Source organism: Carcharhinus amblyrhynchos, chromosome 3 (assembly GCF_965287045.1).
Source record: "Carcharhinus amblyrhynchos chromosome 3, sCarAmb.v2.hapA, whole genome shotgun sequence".
NCBI classification, from domain to species: Eukaryota; Metazoa; Chordata; class Chondrichthyes; order Carcharhiniformes; family Carcharhinidae; genus Carcharhinus; species Carcharhinus amblyrhynchos.
In genome coordinates, this window is record NC_137326.1 from 137,077,574 (window position 1) to 137,097,660 (window position 20,087).

At 47.8% G+C, this 20,087-nt stretch overlaps 1 protein-coding gene across 1 annotated transcript in view; it reads right to left on the reverse strand.

Annotated features, from left to right (window-relative positions):
• LOC145341277 (uncharacterized) overlaps positions 1-20,087 on the reverse strand; it is a 32,952-nt gene that overhangs the window by 12,605 nt on the left and 260 nt on the right. The window contains exons 2-7 of the mRNA XM_080186202.1: positions 15,136-15,355; positions 11,696-11,788; positions 6,351-6,402; positions 3,152-3,278; positions 2,285-2,356; positions 158-239 (exon numbers count right to left, since the gene is read on the reverse strand). Of these exons, the coding sequence (XP_080042328.1) occupies positions 158-239; positions 2,285-2,356; positions 3,152-3,278; positions 6,351-6,402; positions 11,696-11,788; positions 15,136-15,282 (573 nt within the window). The 5' untranslated portion in view covers positions 15,283-15,355. The remainder of the gene's footprint in view (positions 1-157; positions 240-2,284; positions 2,357-3,151; positions 3,279-6,350; positions 6,403-11,695; positions 11,789-15,135; positions 15,356-20,087) is intronic.

Consider the following 20,087-nt stretch of genomic DNA (forward strand, 5'->3'; position numbering starts at 1 on the left):
CATTGAGAATAACTGTGTGACAGCTCGTTCCCCAAGTGAGATCACCTCGGCAGTGACCAGGGCTGGGGCCGGAGACATGGTGCTGTACACGGGCCAGTGCCACACACAGTGGTAACCAGAGTGTCCATTCAATCTGTTAACCCAGGAATGAAGTTACCTTCATCTTCCTAATCAGCTTCTCTTTCAGTTCCATCCACTCAGCCGTTTTATCCTCAGTCTCTTCTTTCAATGCTCGCTCCCTGTCAGAAAGGGAGCAATCCAGTAAGATTTACTCAGTCTCCTCCATAGCAGCACAGGATGATGCAACACGGGCGAAGAGCGTTCGGCCCATCATAACTGTTCCAGTTCTTTCAAAGGCCTACCCTCAACATTCCCCATTACCCTTCACATTTTCCCTTTTAATGGGCGGAATTCTCCCAAAAATAATCTAAATATCGAATTTGTGGGGAAACTGGAGTAATTCACGCTGACTTTTTTCAGTGGGAGTTCAGAGAAGAATCTCCAACACTCTGTGCACTGCACAGGCCGCCAGCATGAATATCATTACATTTCAGTGGCGTGGCCTATTTCGGCTGGAGAGGCTGTAACCAGCACGCTGAGCGGGTCACTGCGCACGCACTGATCTCTCAGCACCAAGATTGGTACATGCACAGTGGCCCCGCACTGCCAGCCTCCCAACTGCTGGCCAGCTTGACCACCGTCCAGCCCCGCGACCCCTGCAGTGCCGGTCGGAGATTTCTGACGGACATCTTGTGGTCACATTTCTTGTGCCAGTCCGATCCAGCACCCGTTCTCCCTGGCCTAGGGACTGAGCCTAATCATTGTGCCCCCACTATTGGGCTGGCATAGGAACAGGAGGAGACCATTTATTCACCAAGCCTGTTCCACAATTCCATCAACAATGGCCGATCTGTGTCTTCGCACCGTCTTCCTGCCTCAGCTGCAGAACTTTTAATCCACTTACCAAACACTTTGTAACTGCGAGAAATTGAAATTGGTCCCCAGCCTCGGTAGTTGTTTTGGGGGGAGGGGCTTCCACATTTGTTTGTCATTTTCATAAATGACCTGGATGAGGAAGTGGAGGGATGGGTAAGTAAGTTCGCTGATGACACGAAGGTCGGTGGTGTTGTGGATGGTCTGGAAGGATGGCAAAAGTTGCAGCAGGACATAAATAGGATGCAGGACTGGGCGGAGAAGTAGCAGATGGACTTCAACGCGGATAAATGTGTAGTCGTCCATTTTGGCAGAACCAACGAGATGAACGAGTACACTATCAAGGGCAGAAGTCTGAGTAGTGTTGAGGAGCAGAAGGATCTTGGGGTCCGGGTCCACAGGACTCTTAAATCGGCCTCGCAGGTGGAAGAGGTGGTCAAGAAGGCGTATGGTGTACTGGCCTTCATTAATCGAGGGATTGAGTTTAGGAGTCGGGAGGTAATGCTGGAACTTTATAAGACCCTTGTCAGGCCTCATTTGGAGTACTGTGCGCAGTTCTGGTCGCCTCACTATAGGAAAGATGTAGAAGCTATTGAAAGGGTGCAGAGGAGATTTACAAGGATGTTGCCTGGACTGGGAGGCATGCCTTATGAAGTTAGGTTGAGGGAGCTGGGACTCTTTTCCCTGGAGAGACGAAGGTTGAGAGGCGACCTGATAGAAGTTTACAAAATGTTGAGAGGAATAGATAGGGTGGACTCTCAGAGGCTATTTCCCCGGGTTGAAATGGTTGCTACGAGAGGACACAGATTTAAGGTGCGGGGAGGGAGGTTCAGAAGTGATGTTAGGGGTAAGTTTTTCACTCAGAGGGTGGTGAGTGAATGGAATCGGCTGCCGTCAGTGGTGGTGGAGGCGAACTCGCTGGGGTCTTTTAAAAGACTTCTGGATGAGTATATGGGGTTTAATGAGATTGAGGGTTATAGATAGGTCTGTAGGTTGGTAGGTGATGATGTGATCGGCGCAACTTGTGGGCCGAAGGGCCTGTTTGTGCTGTAGTGTTCTATGTTCTATGTTCTATTTCCACAGCCTTTAGTGCGATGAAGTTCATCCCGATATGTAGCGGGTGGGAATGAGGAAGTAAATGATGGACAGAGGAGATCTTGAAGGATGGTGGGTTCCAGGGATGTTGGAGGGCAAAGTGAGGGGTGGGGGTAGTGGGGGGGTAGGACGAGGGGATTGGAGGTGGGTGGGAGATGCCAGGAGAAGACACGGGGGGGCTGGACAAGAGGTGGACTGACCTTGATGGCTGTGAGCCTTTATTTGCAGGAGTGCCCCGTTCCCTGTTCCCCCTCACCTTTCCAAGGCTTGAGACAGCACTTTCTGCTTCTCTCGTTCCCACAGCTGGACAATGCTCGCTCTCCTCAATCTGTCAAATATATTCAGAACAAGGGTCACAAACAGCAAACGTGAAGCAAAATCAGAGAATCCTGGGTCAACAGAGCAGGAACAGAAGCGGAAACATTTAGTTTCCCCGTGCTCCTGCCTGCTTCAGAGATCTCAGCAGCCTACACCCGGCACTGGGGAAGTAACGTCAGTAACTGCCCTGCAAATCTGGTGGCAAGGGGGGTGATCCAGTAGCTCTCTCAAACTGACATGCTCAGTAACAGAGCACTAATCGCACCCGACAAACTCCACTGGACAGAGACTGCTGGGTCATAGCAGGAGAAGAGCGGAAATATCTCCAGACTGTCTGCACAGCATCCCCGTAAAGGCGAAACATCCCCGCTGACTCCTGGGAGACCCTGCTTGTGGCCGACCAAAATGGAGACGGCTCCTTCAAGAAGACACTGAAGGCATTGGGTGGGACTTTGCGGCCTTGCTCATTCCGAAACTGTAAAATTCAATGATCCGCCCCCTCGCCCACACCAATTCCCATGGAGGGCTGGTAAAATTCCAGCCCTTGAGTGATCTCAGCATTGGAGAATTGGAGGGAACGCCCCAGCTTCCAAACAGTTCCCTTACTGAACCCCTTCAAGCACCAGCTCCCCACATGCAGCAGAGTTTGCCACTCAGGCACTGGACTCATCAGCCATCCCAGAACCCATCTACATGCAGTGACAACCAGCTATCCTCAATCCCGGGACTGCACTGGAAGAATCGAGTGGTTTATTATACCGAATCACTTCTCGGGGCTGAGATACGTGTGTGTGCCATTACTCACTGTGCTATCTCTTCATTTTTCTCCTTCACCTGGTGCTGCATTGTGCTCAGGACCGCTCTCATCACCGTCATGTCCTTACATTCAGCCTTCATCTTCATCAACCTCCTCTTCTCCTCCCATACCGTCTCTGGAAAATCAGCTCAGCATTAGAAATGAAACCATCTGACCTGCAGAACGTCCACTTAGCCATGGAAACATGGTGGCACCAGGAGGTTTGAAGAACTAAACTCAATAAGCCCAACCCGGCAGTGCAGAGGGAGGCCATTCAGCCCACTGAGCCAACATCAACCCTCTGAAAGAGCATCTTGTCCAGGCCCACCCAAACATGCTGGAAAATGCTGGAAAAAACTCAGCAGGTCTGGTAGCATCTGTGGAGAGAGAAACAGAGTTGATGTGTTGAGTGCATCTAGTTCTTCATCAGAACTAAAAGGCCTGTTCGTATTTCAAAGATCTGAACTCCACATGACTACCATCCCCTGATTTCCCTCTATGCCTCCTCCTTATTAATGTGTCTCAATGAATCTTGAACTGCACCCAGAGGAAATACTCGCCCCTTGTTCACATTCACCAGTTTGTGTTGCTAATTTCCTTTATTGATCTTAATGGGAAGAGTTCTAGTTTCTCAAGCCTCATAAGCAGACTCTCCCTCCCTGGTGTCACGCTGGTAAGTCTATGCAGTCTATAAAAATTTACACCATTTAACATACACTCTTCTTCCTTGTTTTCTCTTGAAAGATACATCACAAATATTTACAATAAACCAAAAGAGAAAGTGCTGGAAAATCTCAGCAGGTCTGGCAGCATCAGAGCTGATGTTTCAGGTCCAGGTGACCCTTTGTCAAAGCTCATCTGGACTCGAAACATCAGCTCTTTTCTCTCCGTACAGATGCTGCCAGACCTGCTGAGGTTTTCCAGTGTTTTCTCCATTGGTTTCAGATCCCAGCATCCGCAGTAATTTGCTTTTATTTTTGATGTGTTGATGTGATCGGCGCAACTCCTGGGCTGAAGGACCTGTTTGTGCTGTAGTGTTCTATGTTCTATGTTCTATGTTCTACAGTAAACTAGGTTTGACAACCATCTGTCCGTTCCACAAATCCACCCAGATCTCTGTACTGCCCTTTCTCCGCTGCCTCTGACCCACTCCTCCTCGATGCTGCCCCCTGAGAGGGTCTGACACCCTGGCTTGGTGTTGTCCTCAGTGCCCTCACAGTAGTTATCAACATGCGCACAATGACTGTGTGAGGAGCCTGTGACTGAATCATAGAATCCCTCCGGCGCAAAAGGAGGTCATTTGGCCCATCAAGTCTGCACTGACTCTTTGACAGAGAACATAAGAACATAAGAAATAGGAACAGGAGTAGGCCATCTAGCCCTTCGAGCCTGCCCCGCCATTCAATAAGATCATGGCTGATCTGTCGTGGCTCAGTTCCACTTTCCCGCCCTCTCCCCATAACCCTTAATCCCCTCTCTTATCAAGAACCCATCAACCCGCTTCTTAAAAATATTTAGCGAGGCAGCCTCCACCACTTCAACGGGCAGAGAATTCCAGAGATTCACCACCCTTTGAGTGAAGAAGTTCCTCCTCAACTCTGTTCTGAACCGCCCCCCCTTTATCTTGAGGCTGTGCCCCCTAGTCCTACTGTCTTTTTTGAGCGGGAAGAGTCTTTCCACCTCTATCCTATCCATCCCATTCATCATCTTATACGTCTCAATGAGATCTCCCCTCATTCTTCTAAACTCTAACGAGTACAAGCCTAGTTTATTCAGCCTCTCCTCATAGCTCAACCCCCTCAACTCCGGTATCAGCCTAGTAAACCTCCTCTGCACTCCCTCCAAGGCCAAAATATCCTTGCGCAGATGCGGCGCCCAAAACTGCACACAGTACTCCAGCTGCGGCCTACCCAGAGCATCCTACCCAGCCCCTATCCCCGTAACCCCACATATTTACCTCACGAAACCCCCAAACCCACACATCCTGGGACACTAAGGGGCAACTTCGCATGATCAATCCTAATCTAACTCACACATCTTTGGATTGTGGGAGGAAACCAGAGCAGCCAGAGGAAACCCACGCAGATATGGGAAGAATGTGCAAACTCCACACAGACAGTGTCCTGAGCCAGGAATCGAACCTGAGTCCCTGGCACTGAAAGGCAGCAGTGCTAATCACTGTTGCCACCGTGCTGCCCATTCTTGTCAAATTTCATTGCCAAGGTTTGTTGGTTAAATTGTTGAGGTCAGAAGAAGCAGGCAATGGATATTAACTGAGAGTATATTCAAAGAGGATAACTGGGACACTGGGCTGTGTGGGAGGAGAGATGTGAGACTGAGTAAGTTACTAAACTCTCTCAATAAGATGAAGCTGTGTGTTGGTTGTGGTAGTTTGTTTGGATCCTGTTATCAGATAGCAGCAACTCCTGAATTCCTCCAACCACCCAATCCTTGCAGCTAGTTAGTGCGAGCCTGCCGATACTGCTGAGAGATCAATCTGTAAATATGAACCAGCCTTTAAACAGGCGGGAGGATGCAATAACCCCTCGAGGGAGGATGTAATAACCCCTCGAGGGAGGATGAAATAGCCCCTCGAGGGAGGATGGAATAACCCCTCGAGGGAGGATGAAATAGCCCCTCGAGGGAGGATGGAATAATTCCTCCGGTGAATTGTCCTTTCACCAGATTGCCTTTATTTACAAACTTATCTCCATTCCTAAGAGCGCTTCAGGTACAGAGTCAGAACCTGGAGTGTTAGTAAACCTGACACTCCTCATTATACCCCCAGCTGAGGCTCCCTGATCAGGCCTCAATCAGGGAGCTCATACTCCAAGAGGCCCACCTCATGACCCTGGCTGGGGTCGTTACAGGAACTGCCCCCATGGAACTGAACGCAGACTCAGCTCTGGATGTTTAAGAGGGGAGTTGGAGATGGTAGGTCTGAACGTTTAGCCAGCGTTAGACACTGCCCAACACCATGACCTATCGGCATACTTCCGGTGTACCCACGTACCATCTGTACCTTCCCCCTGTACCAAAATGGCACTCACCATTCCCTGCAGTGTCGGGGATGGAGCAGGCGCTATGTTTCTCCTGAACCGGCCCACATAACACCACAATTGCCATCGCACGGTTTGCGGCCTCTGACCCCAAAAGACTGAGCCGATGATTTTTTTCTTGAGAATGAGAAGGGCGCTTTAAAACTTACCGAGCGTCTTTGCCATTTGCATTGTCGTGCTGGGTTCTTTGAACTTCCTGTTCTGAATGAAGGAAAACAAAAGAATTGCGAATCATTGTTCCAGTTGTGATGCTGTCCCATTGCCATTTCAAAGTTGCGGAGCTCGGAACAAAGGAACATTGCACTTAGGAGCAGGAGAAGACATTCTCCCCTCAAACACACCCCGCCATTTTTTAAGATCATGCCAGACTTGGTTGCGATTTCAACTCCACTTTCCTGTCTCCCCAAACATCACCACCCCCCCCCCCGCCGCCATCAATCCATCATAGCCCCCTCTCAGGTCCTACCTCCTTGGCACTGCCCCAGCAGACTGGCAGTTGCCAGCCCCCGCCCAGCCCGGGGCATCAATGGCCCCCGGCATAGTCACCGTGCCCAGTCCCCGCTAATGGAGACCAGTTCTGACTCTCGCCATTCTCACCCCACGCCTGAAGGCTGGAACATCCCGGGATCTGGGGGAATCCAGTGTCCAATGGGTTATGCATATTTGAAAGCTACATCAGCCTCATGCCCTTACTGGGTGTGATCCTGTTTGTGCCATGGGAAAAGGACTGGACTGATTGCAAACCATTGGCACCAGGCCTGGCACCGAATTTTGGGCCTGTATGCCCCCATTCCAGAATCAGCATGATCTGTGCCAGGCGCGGCAAGGTCGGAAAATCACCCCGCCCTCTGCAAGTCCCCTTGACAAATTACTCTATGTACCTTTGTGTCACTGATAAATTTAGTTAATGTATATCCAGTTATTGATTTAGATTATTAATGTTTGAGGCTCCAGCACTAATTCCTGTGGCACTCCCTATAGCTTCCAAACACAACAATGACCCATTTATTCCGACTCTCTGCTTCCTGTTGGCTAACCAATCCTTGATTCGCGTCAATATGTTACACAACGAGCTCTTATTTATTGCTGTAACCTTTAATGTGGCAGCTTCTCAAATTCCTCTTGGCATTCCACATACGCCACAACCTTTATCCACCTTGCTTATTACTTCCTCAACAAGTTCGAGGAGTATCAGGTGGACAAGTCCCCGGGGCCCGATGGGATCCATACCGGGTTACCAGGAGCCAAGGGGAGAAATAGCTGGGGCCTTAACAGTTATCTTCACATCCCCTTTGATCACAGGCAAGGTCCCAGAGGTCTGGAGAATAGCCAGTGTTGTTCTCCTGTTTAAGAAAGGAAGTAGGGATAATCTGGCAAATTATAGATCAGTGAGTCTGACATCAGTGAAGGGGAAGATTTTGGAGAAGATACTGAGGGACAGGATACATGGACATTTGGAGGAAAATGGACTAGTTAGTAACCGGCAGCATGGTTTTCTACGGGGGAGGTCATGTCTGACCAACTTGATTGAGTTTATTGAAGAGGTGACAAAGAAAATTGATGAGGGATGTGGATGTAGTTTATGTAGATTTTAGTAAGGCGCTCAACAAGGTCTCACATGGTACAAAAACTAAAATCACATGGGATTCGGGGTGGGCTGGCTAGATGGATACAGAACTGGCTTGCTTATAGTAGCAGAGAGTAGCAATGGATGGGTATTTTTCAGAATATAGATCTATAGCTAGTGGTGTTCCGCTGGGATCAGTGCTGGGACCTCTGTTCTTTGTAGTCTATATAAATGACCTGGAGGAAAATGTGGTGGCCTGATTAGTAAATTTGCAGATGACATGAAGATTGGTGGAGTTGCTGATAGTGCTGAGGATTTTCAGAGGATACAACAGGATGTAGATAGATTGGAGACTTGGGTACAGAAATGGCAGATGGAGTTTAATCCAGACAAATGCAAGGTGATACATTTTGGAGTTTCAAATTTAGCATTGAATTATACTGTAAATGGCAGAACCCTTTGGAATATTAACATGCAGAGGGATCTGGGCGTGCAGGCCCACAGTTCCCTAAAAATGGCAACACAAATGTCCAAGATGATTGAGAAGGCATGCTTGCCTTCATTAGCTGAGGTATTGAGTACAGGAGTTGGAAAATCACATTGCAGCTATATGAAACCTTGACTAGGCAGCATTTGGAGTATTGTGTGCAGTTTTGGTCAGGAGGACATGGAAGCTTTGGAGAAGATGCAAAGAAGGTTCACCAGGATGTTGCCTGGCCTCAAGGGTGTTGACTATCAGGGGAGGTTAAAGAAACTAGGATCATTTTCACAGGAGAAACGGAGGCTGAGGGGGACTTGATAGAGAAATAGTAAATGATGACAGACATAGACAGGGTGGATCATCAGAGGCTTTTTCCAAGGGTGGAAGGGTGAATTACAAGGGGACACAGGTTCAAGGTGAGAGGGGGAATGTTCAAGGGAGATGTGCGGGGAAAGATTTTCACACAGAGAGTGGTGGGTGCTTGGAACGTGCTGCCAGAGGAGGTGGTGGAAACAGGAACATCAGCAACATTGAAGAGGCATCTGGATGGGGACATGAGTAGGGAGGGAATAGAGGGATACAGACAGGGTGAGGGCAGAAGCTTTTTTTGTAAGTGAGGGCATCATGATGGGTACAGACATGGAGGGCTGAGGACTTGGGTGTGACTGTGGTCAGTACAGACTCAATGAGCTGAATGGCCTCGTTCTGTACTGAAGGGATTCAATGATTCTATGGCCTGTTCCTGTGTTGTATGTTTCTTTGTTCTTTGCTCTTTGTAAATTAGTTAAACACAATTTCCCTTTCGTACTAACTCTGCCTCATTCCATTATGACTTTCTACTTATTCTGCCGTAAACTCCTTAATATTGTCCTGTGAGGGATGTTAGGCTAATTGGCCTTCGATTACTGCTTTCCGCCTCCATCCTTTCAAACCTCCTGTGACCCTTCCAGAATCGAAGGAAGTTTGGAAGATTACGAGTAATGTACTGACTGTCTCTGCAGCCAGTTCTTTTAAGATCCTTGGACGCCGACTGTCAGGACCTGGGGAGGTGTGAGCCATTACCCTGGTGACCGAGTGGTCACATGCATGTTGGGATGATGTGGCTGCTGAAGAGGTCACGGGTCAGGAGAGCGGGACATCCCCCAGAGCGAGACACAGCACGTAGGAGCTGCTCAGTCACTGTCAATAAACAGCAGCCGTTGTTAGTGCATCAAAACCAGTGATAAACCCAATTCTGCCTCAATGATTATTTTCACTTCCTGATTTTTAATCATCATTGGGAAGTTTTGGGGAATTGAAAATTCCCCAGACTCTGTCTCTAGAAGACAAACACTCACTTCACTCACTATTTCCTAGTTAAATACTTGTAGAAAAGTTTCCTGTCTGTTTTTAGATTTTTAGTCACCTTCCTGTTACTTCTCCTGTGTTTTAGATATTCTTTGCTGGTTCCTCAATTTTTTCTGATTTTCTGACCCGCCTTTAATCTTCGCAGAATGGTAATGTTTCTTTTTGTTATCACTGTTAATTCCCCGCTTTAGCCCCAGTCGATTCATCTTTCTCAGTGTCTTTCTTTCTCAATGGGGTAAACTGTTGCTGAGAGTTATGGAATATCACTAGTAATTTTAATATGTAGTGACAACTTAGTCAGAATGGAAACAATATCCCAGTCACTGGGATAGATGTTTTCGCATAATTTGTATAACATAATTATCCTCCACACAATTCAACTTTCTCCAGAAATTATCTTGTTTTATTGACACCAAGATGACATCAAGATTGTTGGCATTGAGGACAGTGAAGAAGGTTATCTCGGATTGCAATGAAATCTTGATCAATTGGGCCAGTGGGCTGACGAATGGCGGATGGAGTTTATTTTAGATAAATGCGAGGTGATGCATTTTGGTAGATTGAACCAGGGTAGGACTTACTCAGTTAATGGTAGGGCATTGGGGAGAGTTACAGAACAAAGAGATCTAGGGGTACATGTTTATAGCTCCTTGAAAGTGGAGTCACAGGTGGACAGAGTGGTGAAGAAGGCATTCAGCATGCTTGGTTTCATTTGTCAGAACATTGAGTACAGAAGTTTGGACGTCTTGTTGAAGTTGTACAAGACATTGGTAAGGCTACACTTGGAATACTGTGTACAGTTCTGCTCACACTATTTTAGAAAGGATATTATTAAACTAGAATGAGTGCAGAAAAGATATACTGAGATTCTACTGGGACTTGATGGATTGAGGTATAAGGCAAGGTTGGATAGACTGGAACTTTTTTCTCTGCAGCGTAGGAGGCTGAGGGGTAACTTTATAGAGGTCTATAAAATAATGAGGGACATAGATCAGCTAGATAGTCAATATCTTTTCCCAAAGCTAGGGGAGTCTAAAACTAAAGGGTATAGGTTTAAGGGGAGAGATACAAAAGTGTCCAGAGGACATTTTTTTCACACAGAGGGTACTGAGTGTCTGGAACAATCTGCCTGAGGTAGTAGTAGAGATGGGTACAATTTTGTCTTTTAAAAAGCACTTAGACAGTTACATGAGTAAGATGAGTAAAGAGGGATATGGACCAAATGCGGGCAATTGGAACTAGTGGTTAAAAAAAGGGTGGCATGGACAAGTTGGGACAAAGGGTCTGTTTCCATGCTCTAAATCTCTATGATTCTAAACACTCACAGAGATGTAAAGCATGGGGTTAGATACAGAGTAAAGCTCCCTCTACACTGTCCCCCCATCAAACACTCCCAGGACAGGTACAGCACGGGGTTAGATACAGAGTAAAACTCCCTCTACATTGTCCCCCCATCAAACACTCCCCAGGACAGGTACAGCACGGGGTTAGATACAGAGTAAAACTCCCTCTACACTGTCCCCCATCAAACACTCCCAGGACAGGTACAGCACGGGGTTAGATACAGAGTAAAGCTCCCTCTACACTGTCCCCCATCAAACACTCCCAGGACAGGTACAGCACAGGGTTAGATACAGAGTAAAGCTCCCTCTACACTGTCCCCCATCAAACACTCCCAGGACAGGTACAGCACAGGGTTAGATACAGAGTAAAGCTCTCTCTACACTGTCCCCATCAAACACTCCCAGGACAGGTACAGCACGGGGTTAGATACAGAGTAAAACTCCCTCTACACTGTCCCCATCAAACACTCCCAGGACAGGTACAGCACGGGGTTAGATACAGAGTAAAGCTCCCTCTACACTGTCCTCCATCAAACACTCCCAGGACAGGTACAGCACGGGGTTAGATACAGAGTAAAGCTCTCTCTACACTGTCCCCATCAAACACTCCCAGGACAGGTACAGCACAGGGTTAGATACAGAGTAAAGCTCTCTCTACACTGTCCCCATCAAACACTCCCAGGACAGGTACAGCACCACATACGATCATTATTTTTCCTGTTCTCGCTCCTGCTCTGGATTCTCTGTGGAACTCACTTGGAGATTTTTACAGACTTCTTTCTGACATTCCTCCAGCTTGCTGATCAGCTGCTGAAGAAGCACTGAGCTGCTTTCCGGGGGCTGGAAATGCTGCAAGAAAGAATAAAGGTAAGGTTATTGCAGTCCAGCTGCCTGGCGAGAGCTGTCTCACACGTAGATTGTTACAGTGAGGATCAGGGACCACGCTGCCCTTAATATTCTTCCCCTGAAGACTTTACTCGATGAATGTGGCTCATTTTCAACTCCAGCCACTTCTGCCCTCCCCACTGAACGCTGACTCTCCTGGACACCACTGGGCGTAGATGGTGTTCGAAGAGCGCAGATTCCTGCTAAGTGGCAGCTGACTATTTTACCATGAGGGAAAGTATTCTGCTCCTCACTGATATTCTAAAACTGATAGACTTTCCAATGTTCCAATTTGGGTGTAATATGTAGGGATATGGGGGTAGGGCTGAGTGGGATTGTGTTCGGTGCAGACTCGATGGGCCGAAGGGCCTCTTTCTGCACCGTAGAGTTCTATGGTTATGGTTTGTTGCCCCCCCTCCACTAGACCAGATACATCGGTGTCAACAGTAAGGCCGAAATATTCTCAGCCTTGCTGGCTCAGTTTTGTAGCAAGTGGCTACACTTAGTTAGGCCTCATTAAGAATATTGTGTACAGTTCTGGTCACCACACTACCAGAAGGATGTGGATGATTTGGAGAGGGTGCAGTAGAGGTTTACCAGGATGTTGCCTGGTCTGGAGGGTATTAGCTATGAGGAGAGATTGGATAAACTCGGTTTGTTCTCACTGGAAAGATGAAGGTTGAGGGATGACCCGATAGAGGTTTACAAGAGGTTTATAAGGAGCATGGACAGAGTGGATAGTCAGATGCTCTTTCCTAGGGTAGAAAAGTCTAGTAGGAGTGGACGTAGGTTTAAGGTGCGAGGGGAAAAGTTTAGAGGAGATGAGCAAGGCAAGTTCTTGTTACAGAGAGGACGGTGAATATCTGGAACGTGCTGCCCGGGGAGGGGGTGGGAGCAGGTACAACAGCGGCATTTAAAGGGGCAACTAGACAAATACATAAATGGGATGGGAACGGAAGGATACAGACTCTAAGTGCATGCGGTTTTAGATTAGGCAGGCATCATGATGGGCGCATGATTGCCAAATGACCCCTGAGCAGACCATCCTGCTTTGCCACCAGGAACACTGGAGCAGGACGAGTCCATTCAGCCCCTCGAGCCTGTTCTGGTGTTCAGTGAGATGTGATCTGCACCTTAACTCCATTTATTGCCTCCTATCCTTATCCAGCAAATTTAATTATCCAATGGCTGATTGCCAGTCACATATTATGCCAGGTGTAGATGGGAGGGACGGTATTGGAACCTGTGATGGTACAATACAATATATTCCCCGCACCATACCAGGCCCCAGCAGAGAGGCTGGATTTTCTGGGACACCGGAGTCCCCTCCACCCCAGTGAAAAGCCTGCGGGCGATCCCAGCCCCGTGTTGTGGTGTTGTCCTGTCATCCTTTAACTGCTGACAGGCCGTTCTGCTACCTCCAAGAACTGTTGGCCAATCAAATGGCCCGCAGCTTTTCAGGTCTCAGCAGTGACACTCGGGGTCAGTGGCCACTGCTGGGACTGCAGCCAATTCCCCAAGATGAGGTTCCACCGAGGCAAGGGATAGTGGGCGTGGCTGCTGGAGGGTCTGAGGGGCAGTGCCAGGCTGGCAGAGTGCGGCAAGGGGTGTGCATGGCTGAAATAGATAGGAAAGAAAGGAGGAGAAATGTGGGCCTCTGGTCTCCAGAACTGCAGTGAGACCCTAAGACCATAAGACAAAGGAGCAGAATTAGGCCACTCGGCCCATTGAGTCTGCTCTGCCATTCAATCATGGCTGATTATTTTTCTCATTCTACCATTTCCCCATAACCTTTGATCCCTTTATTTATCCAGAACCTATCTATGTCTGTTTGAAAAACATGATGCTTTCATATTCCAGCGTTTTGGAGGCAAAGGCTGACATTTCACGAGGTTTTCTGTAATTTTGTTGGATTTGTCGATGAGGCCCAGAAGTGGCCATTAATGGCCCATGATAACGACACCCTCAACATTTTTACTTGGCTATCCGCCCACGAAAACCTCTAGATCAGCTAGATAGTCAATATCTTTTCCCAAAGGTGGGTGAGTCTAAAACTAGAGGACATAGGTCTACGGTGAGAGGGAAGAGATACAAAAGTGTCCAGAGGGGCAATTTTTTCACACAGAGGGTGGTGAGTGTCTGTAACAAGCTGCCAGAAGTAGTAGTAGAGGTGGGTACAATTTTGTCTTTTTAAAAGCGTTTAGACAGTTACATGGGTAAGATAGGTATAGAGGGATATGGGCCAAACATGGGCAATTGGGACTAGCTTAGGAGTTAAGAAAAGGGGCAACATGGACAAGTTGGGCCGAAGGGCCTGTTTCCATGTTGTAAACCTCTATGAATCTGTGACTCTATAACTCTGCCGAGGGCTGTAATATCCAACTGAGGGTAAAATCCTGCCTCCTTCATCCTCGCTCACGACCTCCCACACCCTCGCTGAGGTACTGAGGCAAATTATGGGACAACAAAGGCCATTGCAGAGTGAAGTCATCCATTTTGGATTTGAGAAAGATCGATTGCAGCATTTTCTAAAGGAAGAGGAAAGGAACAGTGGAAGAGCAGAGAGATTTAGGAATTCAAGTTTGAAAATAACCAAAATCAAGTTGACAAATCTAACAAAATTATTGTAAATCTCATGAAATGTCAGTCTTTACCACCAAGATGCTGGAATTATTCTTTTTGTCTATTCATTCATGGGACATGTATGTTACTGGCTGGCCAGCATTTATTGCCCATCCCTAACTGTTCTTGGAGGGCAGTTGAGAGTCAACCAGATTGCCATGGCTCTGGAGTCACATGTAGGCCAGACCGGGTAAGGACGGCAGATTTCCTTCCCTAAAGGACATTAGTGAACCAGACGGGTCTTTTTGACAATTGGCAATGGTTTCATGGTCACTTTTTTTTTGAATTCAAGTTCTACCATCTGCCGTGGTGGGATTCGAACCCAGGTCCCCAGGACATTAGCTGAACTTGTCAGGAGATCCTTCGTCATGTAAGTGGGAGTGGAATCTCAAACTCTACCTCTAAGTGTTGAACTGGGGCAGGGATGGCGGGGCAACTGAAAATGTCAAAGTTTGATGGGTGGGTTTCTATTGGCTGAGGGTAAAAATGGGTAAATGGAGTTAAAGATACAGATCAGCTGTGATCTCAGTGAATGGCGGAATTGGCTTGATGGGCTGAATGGCCTCTTTCTGTTCACCCCCCCCCCGCCAACATCCCAGGTTGAGATTGGTTCAACCCACAGAGGGAACGGAGTTATGGATCCCCCCTGGACGGTTTGTCTAGATCACACTGGGTTTTGTTGTACTCACCGTTTCTCTGATCCTCTGAAGGAGTTGTGGAGCTCTGCAGGTCAGCTGCTGGCAATCACTGCTTAACATTTCACCCAGTGAATCCAGGAAATCTCCCACAGCCGTCTTCAATCCTGCCAGGCTTGGAGACTGGCATCCCGAATCCATTACTGCAGCTGCGGTGAGGCAGGAACCGTGTCTCAGAAACCCAAGGGTTGAACTACCTGCTGTGACACACCAGCTGTGGGACAGAAAAACCATTCATGTTATTATTAATAACAGCGCAGCAAAGCTTCGGGAAAGGGGAGAATATTCGGCCCAATGGGGCAAATTCATTCTTGTCAGACCAGATGTGCTCCACCCAATGGAGTCATGGTATTTTACAGCTTCACTCATCCCGAAACCGTAACATCTCGCCCGAGTTCAATGGATCTTTCCATGGTCTGCCCCTCACCCGCTCTGGTTCCCATGGCGGGTGGGACGGTAAAGTTCTGGACATAGAGTGTTACAGCACAGAAAGAGGTCCTCTGGCCCATCATGTTTGCGCCAGCCTCAAGCTATCTATTTTAATTCCATTTTCCAGTACCTGGCCCGTAGCCTTGTACACTCTGGTGTTTCATCTAAATTCTTCTCAAATGTTGCAAGGGTTCCTGTCTCCACCACCCTTTCAGGCACTGAGTTCCAGACTCCCATCACCCTCTGGGTGAAAATAATTTTCCTCAAATCTCCTTCTCCTCACCTTAAATCCATGTCCCTGGTTATTGACCCCTCTACAGAGGGGAAAGATTTCTTCCTATCTACCTTATCAATATCCTTCATAACTTTGTACACCTCGATCAGCACCCCCTCTCAGCCTTCTCTGCTCTAAGGAGAGCAACTCCAGCCTTACTATTCCCTTTCCATAGCTGGAACGCTCCAGGCAGCATCCTGGTGAACCTCCTCTGCACCCTCTCTGGTGCAATCACACACATTATCCATCCACTGAATCTTTAATCTACCCCAGGAGTACCTCTGATCCACTTTACACTCCGTTGTAAACAGATCCCACCCAGTTTGATTTCACAGTTGCCATTGAGCTTTACTGGGTTAGAATACCAACAGATGCCCTCAGCTACCAATCTTTTAGAGCTGGTCTTGGTGTTGGAATGAAGTCACTGTGTGTCCTTTCCCATTTAACCACAGAGGGTGGCACGGTAGCACAGTGGGTTAGCACCGCTGCTTCACAGCTCCAGGGTCTTGGGTTCGATTCCTGGCTCAGGTCACTGTCTGTGTGGAGTTTGCACATTCTCCTCGTGTCTGCGTGGGTTTCCTCCGGGTGCTCGGGTTTCCTCCCACAGTCCAAAGATGTGCGGGGTAGGTTGATTGGCCGTGCTAAGAAATTGCCCCTTAGTGTCCAGGGATGCGTAGGTTAGAGGGATTAGTGGGTAAAATATGGAGGGATATGGGGGTAGGGTCTGGGTGGGATTGTGTTCTGTGCAGACTCGATGGGCTGAAGGGCCTCTTTCTGCACTGTAGGGTTCTATGCGGTCACTGTCACAATGTGGGCCCCACTGGACTGATTAACACATGCTGATATTGTGAGTTTTGTAAAACAAGTTTACTTGCAGAAAGTTGAGTTATGTTGGCAATTAGATATTTGTTGCTCATCCCTAGATGCCTACAAGGATAGATGGTTTCTTCCCTTCAGCCATTTCAGTGAGTAATAGCACATGGGGTGGGACTGGAGTCACATGTACTGTTCCTCCTTCAGCTGCTGAATCAACCATGTTGAACATCTCTTGGAGGAAGCACAGAGGGTGGCAAGGACTCAGAATGTACGCTAGATGGGAGACTTCACCAGGAGTGGCTTGGTATTACCACCACAGACTGAGCTAGTCGCGTCCTAAAGGACATTGCTGTTAGACTGGGACCGAGGCAGGTGGTGAGGGAACCAACAAGAGAGAAGAACATAAATTACCTCACCCTCATCAACCTGCCTGTCACAGATGCATCAGTCCCAGGACAATTTCGGTAAGAGTGACCATCACATAGTCACCATGTAAACAAAGACCCAGTTTCACATTGAGAATAACCTCATCATGTTGTGTGGTACTATCACTGTGCTAAATGGGACAGATTTTAAACAGATCCAGCAACTCAAGACTGGGCATCCATGAGGTGCAGTGGGCCATCAACAGCAGCGGAATTGTACCCAACCCCAGTCTGTAATCTCATGGCCCAGAATAACCCCCACTCTACCATTACCACCAAGCCAGGGGATCAACCCTGGTTCAATGGAGACTGGAGGAGCAACCAGATATACCTAAAAATGAGGTGTCAACCTGATGAAACTACAACACAGGACTATCGCATGCCAAATGGTAAAAACAGCAAGTGATAGACCGAGCTCAGCAATCTCACAACCAACGGATCAGATCTAAACTCTGCAGTCTCCAGTCGTGTATGGTAGTGGACAATTAAACAACTCACTCGAGGAGGAGTTTCCACAAATATCCCCATCCTCGATGATGGAGGAGCCCAGCCCAGCACATCAGTGCAAAAGATAAGGTTGAGATATTTGCAGCAATCTTCAGCCTGAAGTGCCAAGTGGGTGATACATCTCAGCCTTCTCCAGAGATCCCATCAGTCTTCGACTCAATTCACTCTACGGGATATCAAGAAATAGTTGGAGGCACTGGATACTGCAGAGGCAATGGGCCCTGATAACATTCCGACAATAGTACTGAAGATCTGTGCTCCAGAACCTGCCACATCCCCACACAAGATATTCCAGTACAGTTACAACACTGGCATCTACACAGGAATGTGGAAAACTGTACACAAGAAACCAAACAAATCCAACCCGGCTAATTACCGTCCAATCAGTCTCCTCTCGATCATCAGTAAAGTGATGGAAGGGGGTCATTGACAGCGCTGTCAAGCAGCACCTGCTCAGCAATAATCTGCTCAGTGACGCCCAGTTTGGGTTCCGCCAGGGTCACTCAGCCCCTGACCTCATTTCAGCCTTAGTCCAAACATGGACAAAAGAACTGAATTCCAGAGCTGATATCAAGGCTGCATTTGACCAAATGTGGCATCAAAGAGCCCTAGTATTCCTGGATTTTTGGTGACTGTGCGGAGTTTGCATGTTCTCCCTGTGTCTATCTGGATTATCATGAATAGGACACTGAGACAGTGGGACGGCGGCGCGGGCTCGTTGGGCCGAAGGGCCTGTTTCCCGTGCTGTGTTGTTCTTTGATTTCCTCTGGGTGCTCCAGTTTCCTCTCATACTCCAAAGACGAATGAGCTCTGTTGATTGGCCGTGTTAAATTACCCCCTACTGTCAGGGGGCATTAACAGGGTGAATACGTGGGTTTACAGGAGGGGGGCCTGGGTAGTATTGTCATCGGTGCAGGCTCAATGGGCCAAATAGCCTCCTTCTGCACTGTAGGGGTTCTATGATACTATGGATTCAATGGGAAAAAGGGGGAATAAAACTCATGCATCTGGAGTCATACCTGGCACAAAGGCAGATGGTTGGAGGTCATTCATCTCAGCTCCAAACTATCAATGCAGCAGCTCCTCAGGGTAGTGCCCTGGGTCCATCCATCTTCATCATGTTTCATCGATGACCTTCCCTCCAACATAAGATCAAAGGTGGGGATGTTTGCTGATGACTGGACAATGTCCATCATTCACTGTTCCTCAGATACTGAAGCAGTCCATTATCCCCATATCCATTTCCATTATTATCCGTCAGAGATCTATCAATCTCTGCTTTAAGCATACTCAGTGATCCAGCTTCCACATCTCTCCGTGGTAGAAAATTCCAAAGATTCACAACCCTCTATCAAAATAATTTCTCCTCATCTTCAAAATGCTGTTTGTCATTTTCATAAATGACCTGGATGAGGAAGTGGAGGGATGGGTTTATAAGTTTGCCAACAATACGAAGGTTGGAGGTGTTGTGGATAGTCTGGAGGGATGTCAGAAGTTGCAGCGAGACACAGATAGGATGCAAGAGTAGGCGGAGAAGTGGCAGATGGACTTCAACACGGATAAATGTGTAGTGGTCCATTTTGGCAGGTCCAATGGGATGAAGGAGTACAATTCAAGGGTAGGAGTCTTAGCAGTGTTGAAGAGCAGAAGGATCTTGGGGTCCGGGTCCATAGGACTCTTAAATCGGCCTCGCAGGTGGAGGATGTGGTCAAGAAGGCGTATGGTGTACTGGCCTTCATTAATCGAGGGATTGAGTTTAAGAGTCGGGAGGTAATACTGCAACTTTATAAGACCCTTGTCAGACCCCACTTGGAGTACTGTGCGCAGTTCTGGTCACCTCACTACAGGAAGGATGTGGAAGCTATTGAGAGGGTGCAGAGGAGATTTACAAGGATGGTGCCTGGATTGGGAGGCATGCCTTATGAGGATAGGTTGAGGGAGCTTGGTCTCTTCTCCCTGGAGAGACGAAGATTGAGAGGCGACCTGATAGAGGTTTATAAAATGTTGAGAGGAATAGATAGGGTGGATTCTCGGAGGCTATTTCCCAGGGCTGAAATGGTCGCTATGAGAGGACACAGGTTTAAGGTGCTGGGAAGCGAGTACAGAGGAGATGTCAGGGTTAAGTTTTTCACTCAGAGGGCGGTGAGTGAGTGGAATCGGCTGCTGTCGGTGGTGGTGGAGGCGAACTCGCTGGGGTCTTTTAAGAGACTTCTGGATGAGTATATGGGATTTAATGGGCTTGAGAGTTATAGATAGCTCTATGGCCTGGTAGGTATGGATATGATCGGAGCAACTTGTGGGCCGAAGGGCCTGTTTGTGCTGTAGTGTTCTATGTTCTATGTTCTTCCTAATTAGCTTTCCCCTTATCTTGAAATTGTGTTCCTGGTTCTAGACCCCCAACCAAGAGAAACATCTTACCCACGTCCACCCTGTCTATTCCAAAAAGTATTTTGTAGTTATCAATGAGATCACCTCTCATTCTTCGAAATTCTAGA